At 51.4% G+C, this 14,273-nt stretch overlaps 1 protein-coding gene across 2 annotated transcripts in view; it reads right to left on the bottom strand.

Annotated features, from left to right (window-relative positions):
- Positions 1-4,310: 4,310 nt before the first annotated feature.
- Swap70 (switching B cell complex subunit SWAP70) overlaps positions 4,311-14,273 on the bottom strand; it is a 64,486-nt gene continuing 54,523 nt past the window's right edge. For both annotated transcript variants that reach the window (XM_051149216.1, XM_051149217.1), the window contains 5 exons: positions 12,235-12,342; positions 10,946-11,112; positions 7,239-7,437; positions 5,656-5,752; positions 4,311-4,770 (listed from right to left, as the gene is read on the bottom strand). In XM_051149216.1, coding sequence (XP_051005173.1) covers positions 4,664-4,770; positions 5,656-5,752; positions 7,239-7,437; positions 10,946-11,112; positions 12,235-12,342 — 678 coding nt within the window. In that variant the 3' untranslated portion in view covers positions 4,311-4,663. The remainder of the gene's footprint in view (positions 4,771-5,655; positions 5,753-7,238; positions 7,438-10,945; positions 11,113-12,234; positions 12,343-14,273) is intronic.

Here is a 14,273-nt window from a genome sequence, read left to right as displayed (position 1 = left end):
CCAAGGCTGCCCTTAGAGCCTTGGGGGGGGGGGACGTGCAGAAAAGACGCTGCCCACCAGCCAGCCCAACACACTGTGCTGACTGGAGCGTGCCACAGCCACGTGAGCACGTCACTTTTCAACTCAGTGCAGCTGTGCCAGCCATCGACTCCACAGACAGGCGCTGTTCTCAACCCTGGTCAGAGAAGCATCTCTGCAGTGGGCAGCAGCTAATGTGGAGACACGTAACTGGTCAGTGCTGAGAGTAAGTGGCTGTCGAGTGACCAGGCTTGAATGGAGCATCTGTACCAAACCCATCCCATGGCCCATGGAACGTCGTTGTCGTGGAAGAGGGGATGCAGGAGTTGAGGATGGGAGCGAGCAGTGCTGTGGAATGCTGCTTTCTGGACCAGGTGGGACAACTGAGCTCAGGAACTCCCCACAGCTGTAAACCAACATGAGATCAAAGCAAGCAGAAGAGGAGGGGCTGGGGCACCTGTGGGAAATACAGGGTGGGGGGCTGGGATGGGTATAATCAAGATACACTATAAATGTGTGAAATTGAAAAGAATAATTAAGTCTCAAAAAGTAAACTTCAAGTCAAGTGACATGAATGAGTTTACTGTTTAAACAGAAGGAGAAGACATTCAAGGCGGCTCACATTCAGGTGAGGGAAGACACACACGCCTCCATGCCAGCTATCCACAGGTACAGGGGCTCTGCAAGTAGGTTCAGGTATTGAGGGGGGCATGAGCTGGTGCAACCCCTTTTCTAGTGAAATTTGTCCTTGAGGAGACCTTCTGTAGGCACAGTGTGTGTGCAGCTGGAGGTGCCCCCTGTAGACAGAAAACATCGGTGGCCCAGAGGGTGCACTGGAGGCAGCTTTCCATGTCACGCTAATCTCATGGGAGGGGTCTCTCAGAAAGAGGGGTGCAGTCCTACTGCAGACAGCCTCAGTAGAGTTCAGTGGCGCTCAGAACTAGGTGTTTGTTGAAGCGGGATTTGGGGGGGAAGCTGTCTCTCTTCTCATGTCCTTCCATTTCCTAACTAGCCTCAGAATCACAACTAAACCCAGACCCTATGTGACAGAGGCCCAGACTCCTTCCCAGCTAAGTACCCTGAGTGCCAGCTGCAGGGGTGGGAGGCAAGCACGAACATTCTGGGAAAAGACCTTTCACTGACTTGTCATCAGCTTCCAGCTCAGGGGAGCCAGGGCTGCAGGCCTTGGCCCTCTGGGGTGAAGTCTAGTTTGCGTTCGCCCAGATGCTCTCCCATAGGAACAAAACACTGGCTTTCGCAGCAGGTGGCGGCAGGTGGTGGCAGGTGGCGGCTGGTGGCGGCAGGTGGCGGCTGGTGGCAGCAGGTGGCGGCAGGTCTGATACAAGCCTGAGATGGACACTGTCCCTGGGATGCTCCTGGCTGACAGCAGACAAGCAGAAACACAGAAAATGAAGCCCAGGGACGCCATTTTGAGAGACCCAGCTTAGGTTGCTGGGGTGGGGGTGGGGAGAAATGGGGTGAATGAGCCTTCAAATGGGGAGGTGGGATCTGGCAGAGTGAGGACTCTGGACAGAGCTCTCCTTTGCCCACTCCTACAATCTCTCCACCCCTCTCAGCTGCTGTGGAAGAGGCAGACATAAACAAAGAGAAAAGCCCACATTCCTGTGGGTGCCCGGCCCTGACAGACCATGGGCTGCACTGCCGTGATAGAAACTGGAAAGGGAGAATTAAGTCTAGACTAGGGCTGGGATTTCATGTCCACCACAAATGTGCCCACTACCCAAGACCAATGACACAGAAGCCTCAGATGGGGTCAGTGAGGCGTAACAGGAATTATCATCACTCCCTGCGAGCTGGGGTGATGTGAGGCATGCGCTGTAGCCAGCAACACTCCTTCCAGTTAAGAAAACCGCAAATGTCTCCAGACACTGCCAAGTGTCCCCTGGGGAACAAATGTCCTTACTTGAGGACCACTGCAATAGAGAAAGAGGAACAGTTTTACCAACACCCACCCCTCCCTGCCATCCTCCACAAGGAAGACCAGCTGGCCAATACAGTCGCGCTAGAACAAGGGTCTGCTTCATGCACAGTAAGAGTTTTAATGTTGGTGACCATGTAAACCCAAGCAGAAAACCAGTGTCTATTCTAGTAAAAGAAAAACTCAAGAAAACAGAGACATGAGTAAAAGGCATCAGAGGTCGCAGGCCCTGAGCTGACACATCCGCCAAGGTTTCCCACATTTGTGACTCAAGTATCAAATATGATACTTAAACCCCAAACCCAGTTTTTTCAGGAGTATCCCTAAACCATGTCCGTATGACTGTATCTCACACACACACACACACTTCACCATTTTATTAAACCAGTTTAAATGTCCTGGTATGCTTAATTTTCTTATAGAGTTCATTGTACTAAAAAATTAAAAAATTAAAAAAAAAAAAAACAAGAAAATCCCATAGAAAACATTTTAATATCTTAGAAAAATTAGCAAAAAAATTAAGAAACTTGAGCATATTACATTGTACAATAGACAAGAATGCTTGAAAATTATAAATATTTTGTTCATTCTCAGATTTTCAACTGTTTTTCATTCATAATTCCTGCAGATAATCTTGTCTCTAGTTGGAGGAAAGGGCTGATTACAATGGACACACAGATGGGCACTCCTGAAGTTTCCTGTAGTTACTGCAGAGGCGAGGGGTCTGTAGGCACTTAGCTGAAGCCATCTTACATATCAGGAGAGACCCACGTGCATCAAAGCCTCGGCCCACGTGGGAGCCACACAGCTCACGTCTGCACTGTCTTCCTCATGTCTGACTAGAGGACCGCTCACTTCCCAGGCACTGTGCTGCTGAAGCCGGTGTGGCAACAGGTAGCAAACACCATCTGCACAGCTGGTACAGCACTGCTCGGCGGCAAGGAGGGCGGGAGCATCAGGCCGGCAGGCCAGGCAAGGAGGGCCTCTGCAGCCGAGGGCCATGCTTCTGGCTGGTTTACGGAGGAATGGGCTGCCAGCCAGAACATGGCTGCCCCTTTATTCCAGTCTCCCCAGGACTCTCAGGCCCACTGCTTCCATCCCGAGACTTCCCAGCAGTCAGTACCTTCTTGCAGTTTCCTCATTCTCACTGGGGACACATCCCCTAGGAGACACCATCAAGCCACAGAGGAGGCCCTGGTCTCACAGCCCAGCAGCAGCCATAAGCAAACAGTAGAGAGTGAATGGCCAGGCAGAAACCTACACCCAAGCTAGCTACTAAGCAAAGAAGGTTCATGATACACTGATGTTTTGTGTACAAATCTAAACTTTATGAAGGCAACTATAAACATTAAATAAAACTACATTTTTATTAAGCAGCCAAAAATCTTTTGTTTTGTTTTGTTTTTGTTTCTGTTTTTTTCCGAGACAGGGTTTCTCTGTGTAGCCTTTGACTGTCCCGGAATCTCTTTGTAGATCAGGCTGACCTCGAACTCACAGCAATCCGCCTGCCTCTGCCTCCCAAGGGCTGGGATTAAAAGCATGTGCCACCACCGCCCGGCAAGCAGCCCAAAATATTAAGAGAAATGTATGAGACTTCCATTGGCAAACGTTTTCCAGTCATAAAAGGTAGAGATTTATGGGGTGCTACCTGGTCCTTATGTAGATGCCAGGAGCACTGAGATCGCTAGACTCGACCGGGTCTGGAACAGCCTCCTCCTGCTGAGGTTGGCGCAGGCGCTCTGCTCTGCTGCTGAATTCCACCTTTTCTGTAACATGCACAGCACCTTCCTGTTTACAGTGTAAAGCGCTGTCCATGGCTGTCCATGGAGTCACTGCTACTCACAGGTTCCAGCTAGCGTGGGAAGGCTCGCTTTCATAAACACTTCTCAGTCCCAGTTCAGATTTCAGCTGAAAACCTTCCTCAATACTCTAAAGCCAGAAGCAGAGAAACCATGACCTGGGTCACCCGAGGAGGAGGGAAAAGGAGAGGCACAGTCCTAGTGAAAGCCCCGTGGCCTGTCATTATCCTGTGACACTTCACACGGAACCAGCCCACGTCCCGCCAGCTTGCCAGCTTCCCACTGGGCCACGTAACCTCCCAAATTATGCAATCACCATCGAGCTCCAGTTAGCCCCTCTACAACACTTGCACACATGGACTAGGGGGTAGGGATAGACCATCCAAAGAACTAGAGTGAGACACTGAGCCAGGGTATGCTTTGCTTTGAAGCGAAGGGAGAGGCAATACAAATGAAGCACGCCAAGTGCATGCCGGTTAGGCAAAGAAGTATCTTAGCTGAAGCTGGAAAACCTCACCAGCCAGATCACATCTACAAGGGCGGTGCCTGATGGCACCAACAAATGAAGGCTTGCCACGTCACCTGACGCGGAAAGACAAGCCTACGAGCCAATCAGCGGAGGGAATATGCTGCCTGAGGAGGTGACCTCCCATCCAAAGAAGGGCTGAGACGAGAGGCTGCGAAGGCTGCAGAAGGTGACTGTGAAGGTGGCCCCAGCCACCCCTGTGCCTACATTCACGCCCAGGAAAGCTGAGACATAAGACACGCTAGAAGGTAAATATGGCCTCCTTAGCACACGGGCCCCGCTGGAGCGCTGAGGGAAGACCAGAAGCAGCAAAGCCAGTGTCCTTGTCCCAGGCAGGAAGCTCTTGACTGTGACTGACTGGGGTGGCCACTGGGAGGGCTGTCACTCTGTGGTCTTCTTCTCTTTCCAGCTCTTCTCTCTCTCCTCAAGCTCCGCCTGGGTGAAGGCTGCGGGTCCCCAGTTGGTGATCAGGTGAGGGTTCTTCGAACCTAAGCAACAAGCACGCTCTCAGTGCAGGAAAGCAGCATGCCTGCCGTCCTGGGGGCACAAAACGACTGTCCCACTTTACTTCTCTGAGGATACCCAAAAAGGGCCACCAGCCAAAAGAGCTGCACATTGTATGCAGGGAGGTGACTTGGGATCGCTAAGGAGGACAAGCTGTCAGGAGCTCACAGGAAGCAGCGTAGCTTCAGGGTGACTCTGCTCTTGTCTCCTGTAGGAGCCCTAGGATGGTGAGTGGAGGTTTCCCTGTCCGGGTACTGGTGAGGGCTCTGGACCTGCACTCAGACGTCAGCCACCTCAAAGATGAGCACCCACTTCAGATCCCAAGTGCTGGCAGTACAGGCACATGTCCCACCCCTGGTTTTAGGTTTGCTAAGTATAGAAGCAAGTGCTTTTTTTTTTTTTTTTTTTTTTTTTTTTTTTTTTTTTTGGTTTTTCGAGACAAGGTTTCTCTGTATAGCCTTGGCTGTCCTAGACTCACTTTGTAGACCAGGCTGGCCTCGAACTCACAGCGATCCACCTGCCTCTGCCTCCCAAGTGCTGGGATTAAAGGCGTGCGCCACCACGCCCGGCTTAGAAGCAAGTGCTTTGTGCCCCTAAGAAAGTTGTTGGGCTGGAGAGATGGCTCAGTGGTAAGAGCACTGGCTGCTCTTCCAGAGGTCCCAAGTTTAATTCCCAGCAACCACACGGTGGCTCACAACCATCTGTAATGGGTTCTAATGCAGGCATACATGTAAAAAGAGCATTCATATAGATAAATAAATCTTTTTTTTTTTAAAGTTGTTGTGGTTTGGGTTTTTAAATACAATTCAATCACATAAGTATAACAGAAAATAAGTTAAAATTGATAATTTGATTTTTTAAAAAATTACCTGGTTCTATCAATCGTATTAATCCTTCGTGATGGGCCACTTTGTCTTTCCAGCTCTTGGTCGTGTTTGTTGCCATCTCTAGCTTCTTTTTAACTCCCTAGGACAACAGTGGCAGGTTAAGATCCAAGTAGCATAGATTGGCACCTACTATGTACCTGCGCTTTCCCTCATTAATGGCCAGAGTCACACTAAGGAGGGGAAGCGCACATCACTCCAGTACACATCAGCAAAACCTCAGGCTCAGAGAGCTAAGCTCTGTCCAAAGTGGAGGAAGCAGGGCTGGAGGCCAAAGCTCTCCTCACCTCACATGCACGTGACAGTGGGCCCCTTTGTGTCCTCTGTCTGCCTCTCTGTCCCAAGCCTGCCCTTGCCCAGCCTACCTTGTTGCTGCATCAGCTCTCTCACAATAGCTGCCAGTCGTAGCTTCAATAGTCACAGGCCCCGAAGGAAGGGGCTCTCTCCCTGCTGACACTCACTGCAGACAGCTATGGTCATGGTGGTTTGAATAAAAATGGCCCCGCTCAACTCATGTTTCTTTTTGGTTTTTCGAGACAGGGTCTCTCTGTAGCCTTGGCCGTCCTGGACTCGTTTTGTAGACCAGGCTGGCCTCGAACTCAAAGCGATCCGCCTGCCTCTGCCTCACGAGTGCTGGGATTAAAGGTGTGCGCGCCCACGCCTGGCTCTCATGTTTGAATGCTTGGTTCCCAGTTGGTAGAGCTATTTGGAAAGGACTAGGAGAGAGACCTTGCTGGAAGAGGTGTGTCACTGGGGATGGACAAAAGACTCATGCCATTCCACGGGTTCTCCGCCTTGTACTTTCAGAGGAAGATGTGCGTTCTTAGCCCTTCCTGCCTCTGTGCCTTCCCTGCCCCGTCATGGACTCAAACCCACTGCAACCGTGAGTCCAATTATAACACTGTCACAAGTTGCCTTGGTCACAGTAGTTTGTCATAGCAACAGAACGGTAACTAAGACACTGGTGCTCAAGAGATGGCTTCTGAGTGACTTCTTCCTCTGGCCTCATATCTCAGGTGCCCCTTTGGGAGCAAGTGACCTTCTACAGGTGTGACTTCCCCTGGGTCCTCTACCTGGGGGGGGGGGGACAGTGGCTACTGCCTACACCTGCCCACCCCTGTGTTTTCGGGGTTCATTCCACAGCTTGGTGGGGACCCTCTGTCACAGCAAGTAACCGTGTAAAGGTCCCCTCTTACACTCCTCTATGGTCCCTGAGTGACAGACACCTCATCCTCTGTTTAAAAAAATAAATAAATAAATAAATCATCGGGCTGGAGAGATGGCTCAGTGGTTAGGAGTGCCGCCTGCTCTTCCAAAGGTCCTGAGTTCAATTCCCAGCAACCACCTGGTGGCTCACAACCATCTGTAATGTGATAGGGTGCCCTCTTCTGGCTTGCAGGAGTACATGCAAGCAGAGCACTGTAGACATAATAATAAAAAAAAATCCTCTTCTCTGTGCTAAGCAAGATTCTGGGGTTGGTTTACACTGATTCCTGCAAGGCTGGGTGTAGAGCCCCACCCCCACCCCAGCCGGTCGGTGTGTCTAAGGAGCCAGTGACAGGTACCACCTCATACTGCTCCAGCGCCTGCTTCCGCTCCAGCTCCAGCTGTGCCAGCTGTGCCATGGCCTCCTGCAGAGCCTGCTCCTTCACGACCCGCTGCTGTTCCAGCGCCTGCTTCTCGGCCTCCGTAGTCTGAATGGCCTGCTGCTGTGCCACATGCCACTTCTCCAGTTCTGCCCTTTTCGAAGATTCCTCTTCCAACAACCTGTAACGCAGAGGGTGCTGGGGGTCACGTCCTGCTGGGGACCCAGACCCAGACCAGATGGGTAAGCGTGTCAGAGAGGACATTTTTCTCAGTCATCTAATGCCTCCCATCTTAGAAGGAGACTGGGAGGCAAAGGGGTGTCTGTCACAAAGCTGGCGAGCAGCTCACATGCCCAGCTCTAAGTATCCTCTGTGAAGGTAAAAGAAAACTAGCATTTAGGCAACACCATGGGTATGCCAAGAACTGAGCCGCGTGTGTTCTCTCCACCGTTTCACGGAGTGCCCGCAAGTGCCATTAGCAGTCACACTGGTGATGAAGAAGTGAGGCCCAGAGATTACGTCATCTGCCTGCCAGGTGGTGGGGCCACGCTCTGCAACCTGCCTGGCTGCCACAACAGTAAAACATTTCTTCATCTAATAAAGAGCTATTACCAACAATCTGGGAAGAACTCGTCACAGATGAAGCAATGTGTCCGCAAGTGCACAGCAACAAGGTCACATCAACACAGGTGTGTGATGCCAAAGTGTTAGCCGCAACAACAGACTGGCTTGGATTAGCCAGCTGCATTTGTGTTTAAGTAAGTAAACCCACGCACAGCCCAAAGCTGTGCGCAGGATGCAGGCGCATGGTCGGATGCCAGCACTGGTCAAGACAAAAGTCTAACAAGGAAGAGCACAGAGTCAAGTCATGTGCAGGGCAGCCACTGCCACCTGTAGCACCTGCTCTCTACAGCAGCAGCAGAGCAAGAGGCAAGGACCACACCAGGCCTTCCAGACTCTGAGTAGCCTCCCCACCCCCGCTAGAGACACACTTGGGCACCTCAGAAGTCTCCCAGAATACAGTGCCCACCACTGAGCCCAGGAACGCAGACAGGCCTGGTGCGCGTTCCCCACTCACAGCTATTCATCATGGCTCTGTGACGTGTCCTTCCGGGGAGAACCAGTGATGAGGCTGTGAGGGTCTCCGCGTTTTCTCAATGGTGCTGAACTAGAGAGGGGGAGCAGGCTGTCAGGGGGCTAGGCTGCCTTCATGCAGCTGGAGGAGAAGCACAGTAGGGGGGCTTGTGGGAGGTGGACGCCACCTCCCAGAACCTGCCTCCTGCACTTGGCAGCGGAACGTGGTGGGATGAGGACTGAGCTTGGCAAAGCAGCTGCCGATGGAGAACTTCTCTTTCTGGTGGCAGGCAGAGCCGACACCCAGCACCTTGGTTCCTGCCACTGTTCAAGGCCTGACCACCTGCCCTCCAAGGAACGGGAGAACTACTGAAGAATCTGAAAAATGTTCCCACAAATCTCCTTCTTGCCTTCCCTCATCCACGGTGGTTTCTGTGGTTTGCAAATTAAGACTCTGGCCAAAGACGTGAGCACTTCCGTTCTTTCTGCGCCTAGGCACCCTCAAATATAGAGAAAGGAGTCAGCCAAGTGCAGGAGCACGCCTGTCAGTCTAGGCGCTCAGGAGACTAAAGGCAAGAGGAACATCAGTTGCAAGCAGCCATGCGAGTGCTGGGACTTGACCCTTGACACTCCACACAAGCAGCCAGAGTTCTTAGCCACTGAGCCAGGCGTGGTGGCGCACGCCTTTAATCCCAGCACTCAGGAGGCAGAGGCAGGTGGATCACTGTGAGTTCAAGGCCAGCCTTGTCTACAAAAGTGAGTCCAGGACAGCCAGGGCTACATAGAGAAACCTTGTCTTGAAAAACCAAAAAAAAAAAAAGAGAGAGAGAGAGAGAGAGAGAGAGAGTTCTTAGCCACTGAGCCGTCTGCGGCCACTCTACTTGTTTTTCTGATATTTTCTTGGCCTACCACTACCTCATCAGGTACAACACGACCCTGGGGTGTAGCTCATGGGACAGCTTGTACAAAGCTTTGGGTTTGATTGCCAGTAACAGCTGTGGTACACGTCTGTAACCCAGCACTCAGGAGGTGGAGGCATGATGTTCAGGAGTTTGAGGCCATCGTCAGCCACACAGCAAGCCTGAGGACAGCCAAGGATATATAAGACTTTCAAAAATAGTACTAATAAACCAGGGAGTGGCGGTGGCACACGCCTTTAATCCCAGCACTCAGGAGGCAGAAGTGGACAGACTTCTGAGTTTGAGGCCAGCCTGGTCTACAGAATGAGTTCCAGGAGAGCCAAGGCTACACAGAAAATCCCTGTCCTAAAAAAAAAGGGGGGGGGGAGGCAATAATCATGTGGGCACTTACCACCTCAGCATGTGTGCTGATTACTGCCCTTGCTGGGGATGCAGACACAAGACAGACCCAAACAGTGGTTGGCAGGCTGGACTTCTGAGATGGGAGATATATATATCAGGTGCCCTCAAATTTGCAATAATTCTCCTGCCTCTGTCTCCTGAGTGCTGGAATTGTAGGCATGCACTACCATGCGTTGTTCAAATCTAAACCTATAACGAAATAGATCATAGCTTAGCTTCCAGGACTTTCCAATAAAATGTTAAAAGTTTTCTTCTGAATTTCCTTTCAGAAAAATCTTCAGAATTATACATTAAAAAACAAACTCCTGCCAGGTGTGGTGGCGCACGCCTTTAATCCCAGCACTAGGGAGGCAGAGGCAGGTGGATCTCTATGAGTTCGAGGCCAGCCTGGTCTACAGAGCAAGTTCCAGGACAGCCAAGGCTACACAGAGAAACCCTGTCTCAAAAACAAGCAAACAAACTTCTACCAGCTCATCTCCTAACTGTTCCCTAACATGGGGCAGGGTGACAGCTCACAGTCCATCTGTGCTGCTTCCCACAAGGCATCATGAAGAAGTAAATGGGACAACGGGTCAAACCAGGACGGTTCCTCATCCCCCTGAAGTCCTCACTTTACTTTGTCCTCCCTGATGTCCCAAAGACCTAAGGCAAAATTTTTCTCTGAGAATATGAGTATCCTAATTTGCAAACCTGATTTTAAAAGTTCGCAAGTGGGAAGAATCTGGCTTCAAAACTTTTAAAACTTGAGTTACAAGTAATAGCTATTGCTGGGTGATGGTGGCACACGCCTTTAATCCCAGCACTTGGGAGGCAGAGGCAGGTAGATCCCTGTGAGTTTGAGGCCAGCCTGGTCTACAACACGAGTCCAGGATAGCCGAGGCCACAAAGAGAAACCCTATCTCAAAAAAAAAAAAAAAAAATTATAATAAATTTTTTAAAAAGTAATAGCTATTGAAGAAATGGTGTCAATCTCATACCACCAAACAGGGAGTGCATATCCCCTCCTTATCCAGAAAACCTCTGCTGCAGCCTGGCCCAAGGCAGCCCTGCCTCTGCAGCCAAGGCCACTCAGGTCAGAGCCAGGTTTCCACCAAAGCTGGTCTGGCTGATAGACATCCTGGAACAGAACAGGATGAAGGGCACCCCAGCAAACACGCACAGCCACCACCAGACTGCTCTCAGGATCAGAAGAAACACCCCAGCCAGCCTAAGGTCCGTGCTCTTCCAGGAGAGACAACATGCCAGGCGGGCGGGCGGGCAGGCAGGCAGGCAAGGGCTGCAGAGCGACCTCACCTGGCCTGAAGCTTGCGCACAGTCTCCTCGTCCTGCCGGGCCTGCCTCTCGTCCTCCAGGGCTTCCTGCAGCTTTAGGTACATGTCTTCCAGCTCCCGGACTCGCTGCAGATACTGCTCCAGTTCGGAGGACTTCTGGGCAACCTGCTCCTCCATCTGCTGCCTGATCTGGAGGGGGAAGAGGGGCGTGGTCTTGCTCATAAACTGGGTGACTTCTTCCCCAGGCCGAGGCTCCCCCCACCCCACCGCCACCCCTCACCTCTACACTTGAGCTAAAGATGGAGAGAATGAGAACACATCCTGCACACCGGCACTAGGAGGCCAAGAAAATAAACTTGCAACCCAACGCTGCATTCCTGACCTGTAGGTGTTCTATCCCTCCTCTATGTTTTCATTCAAGTCAAGAAAAAAAAAAAAAAAAAGTGGGGGCTGGAGAGATGGCTCAGAGGTTAAGAGCAATGCCTGCTCTTCCAAAGGTCCTGAGTTCGAGTCTCAGCAACCACATGGTGGCTCACAGCCATCTATAATGAGACCTGGTGCCCCTCTACTGGTGTGTAGGCAGAACACTATATTCAAAATAAATAAATAAATAAATCTTTTTTTTTTTTTTTAAGTGTAATTTCTCTTGAAATTCTTTTCTATTTTAAAGCCAAAAATCTTTACGAAATCGTAAGAAAGAACGAGCCTTTGCCCAGGCAGAGCAGCCTATGATGGGCTGCAGGTCCCACTGCCTCTACCTCCTTCTGCCCCCCCAACCCCCCTCCAGGGCACCAGTACACCTAACAAGTGTGTGGCTTTCCCCTCTGGATTGAGGAGGATTTGATCCCAGACAAGGCTGGGCTACAGTTTACTGGTAGAGTGTTTACTTAGCCATGGGTGAGGCACAGGGTACCATCCCCACTCCCCTGCCACACATACTGTCACATGAGTTGGTACACTTCTCTGCAGTTTATGACCTGTGTCACTAACATTGGCTCACTGTGCCCTCCTCATGAAAGCCCTACAAGCTCACAGAATGACCTCTATGCAGGACGCAAATACCAATCACAGTCACACGAGTGCTAGGAAGACAGGGCAGGGAGGAGGGGCAGCTGGGCAGTCACATCTGCCTTCCTCAACACAATCAGCAGTCTCCCCTCTAAGCAGCACTAGGCTCGGCACAGTGACATGTAACCAGCTAACTCCACAAAGCAACCTGGACCTCAGCACGGCCACGACAGCAACTGGAGCCCAGAGGTCTCATTATGGAAGATGAGAATGAGGTGGCTGCCATGCCTCCCTGAGTCTTACCAGCTTCTCCCGCTCCAGCTCCGTGCTGAACCTGGTCTGGAGCTCTACTTGAGTCTGCAGACGTTTCTTCTCCTCATCTGCAGCCCGAGATGCTGCCTCCTCCAGTTTCTAATTGATTGGTCAAAAACCCACCCCAGAGAAGCAGGGTCATTACAGTGGAAGGGAAAACCAGTCAGTAAGAAAGAAATACAAGCTGGGAGGCACACTGGAATTCCAGCCAGTCTGCCCACACGGCACATAAGGCAAATCAGGTAAGAATGGCTTGATTCTGTAGGGTGTGGTGCACGCCTTTAATCCTAGCACTGGGGAGGCAGAGGAAGGGGATCACTGTGAGTTCAAGGTCAGCCTGGTCCACAAAGCGAGTGCAGGACAGCCAAGGCTAACACAGAGAGACCGACCCTGTCTCGAAACCCGCCCCCCAAATAAAATAAAAAAGAAAATGAAAAAAAGAAAGAAAGACAAAACAAAACAATGGCTTGATTTTCTAAACATTGTGCACAGAGAATTAGAGGACGGCCACTGAGTCATAGTCTTCTGCAACTACACTCACACAGTTTGACCTAGTTCTGGAGGTCTCTGTACAGCGCTGTCGCCTAGCACACTATTCCTTACATCTGTACCAGAGCTCAGCTTCTGGATGGGTGACACAAGGAGCTCCCGCAACCACCCACCCACCCATCCACTCCCTCACCCCTCCACCCTCCCCACTCTCCCAACATGAACAACTGGTTATTTAATTTAAAAAAAAAAAAAAAAAAAAAGCAAACAAACCCGCTAAAGTTTGCAGACTATCCTATGGAAACCCTATGAGTAACTGGGGCTGTGGCTGGGTGGTAGAGTGCTTGCCCAGTGTGCACCAGACCCAGAGCTGATCCCATGCACCCTCAAAGGACAAAAAGCAAAGCACAAACAAACAAACAAAAAAAAACCACTGAAAACAAAACAGCAACAAAAGACAACCAACTGGCATTTCAGGAATTCCCTCTCCTCCCCCAGGCAGGAAGGAAATGCCAGTCCTGGCAGAAGAAAGCAGAGACAAGGGCGCCCCCTGCCCTCTGCTCACAGCCCAGGCTCCGCTAAGTAAGGAGCAGCTGCTGGGTTTCCGGGCGTCGGGGCGCTGGCAGGCAGAGAAGACAGGTCTGATCCCTGGAGTCTCAACTCACTGTGGGGCAAAAGCTCCCCAGGAGGAGAGGGGAATGAAGGTGAAAGCAGGCCGTGCCCTCTCATTGGTGGCAGAGGCTCTTAAAGCAGGAAGTGTGGCTCAGGTACGTGCTGCTGTTTCCACCCAAGCTCAGACAACTGGTAATCCTACTGCTTCAGCCTCTCAAGTGGGATACATGCCACCACACAGGTGCATGCCATCACACAGGTGCATGCCACCACACAGGTGCATGCCATCACACAGGTGCATGCCACCACACAGGTGCATGCCATCACACAGGTTCTGCCACCACACAGGTTCTGCCACCACACAGGTGCCTGCCACCACACAGGTGCCTGCCACCACACAGGTGCATGCCACCACACAGGTGCCTGCTATCATCACACAGGTTCCTGCCATCACAGGTTCTGCCATCACACAGGTACCTACCACCACACAGGTGCCTGCCACCACACAGGTGCATGCCACCACACAGGTATATGCTATCACAGAGGTGTATGTCACCACACAGGTGCATGCCATCATCACACAGGTTCTGCCACCACACAGGTGCAAGCCATCACACAGGTGCCAGCCATTATGCATGTGTCCGCCAATCATACAGGTGCATGCCACCACACAGGTTCTGCCACCACACAGGTTCTGCCACCACACAGGTGCATGCCACCACACAGGTGCATGCCACCAGACAGGTATATGCTATCACAGAGGTGTATGTCACCACACAGGTGCCTGCCACCACACAGGTGCATGCCATCACACAGGCACCTGCTATCATCACACAGGTTCCTGCCATCACAGGTTCTGCCATCACACAGGTACCTACCACCACACAGGTGCCTGCTATTATGCATGTGTCCGACATCATACAAGTGCC

This window comes from Acomys russatus, chromosome 7, assembly GCF_903995435.1.
Source record: "Acomys russatus chromosome 7, mAcoRus1.1, whole genome shotgun sequence".
In the NCBI taxonomy this organism is placed as follows: Eukaryota; Metazoa; Chordata; class Mammalia; order Rodentia; family Muridae; genus Acomys; species Acomys russatus.
The sequence above is the reverse complement of the archived record's forward strand: the minus strand, read 5'-3'. Positions and strand labels throughout refer to the sequence as shown.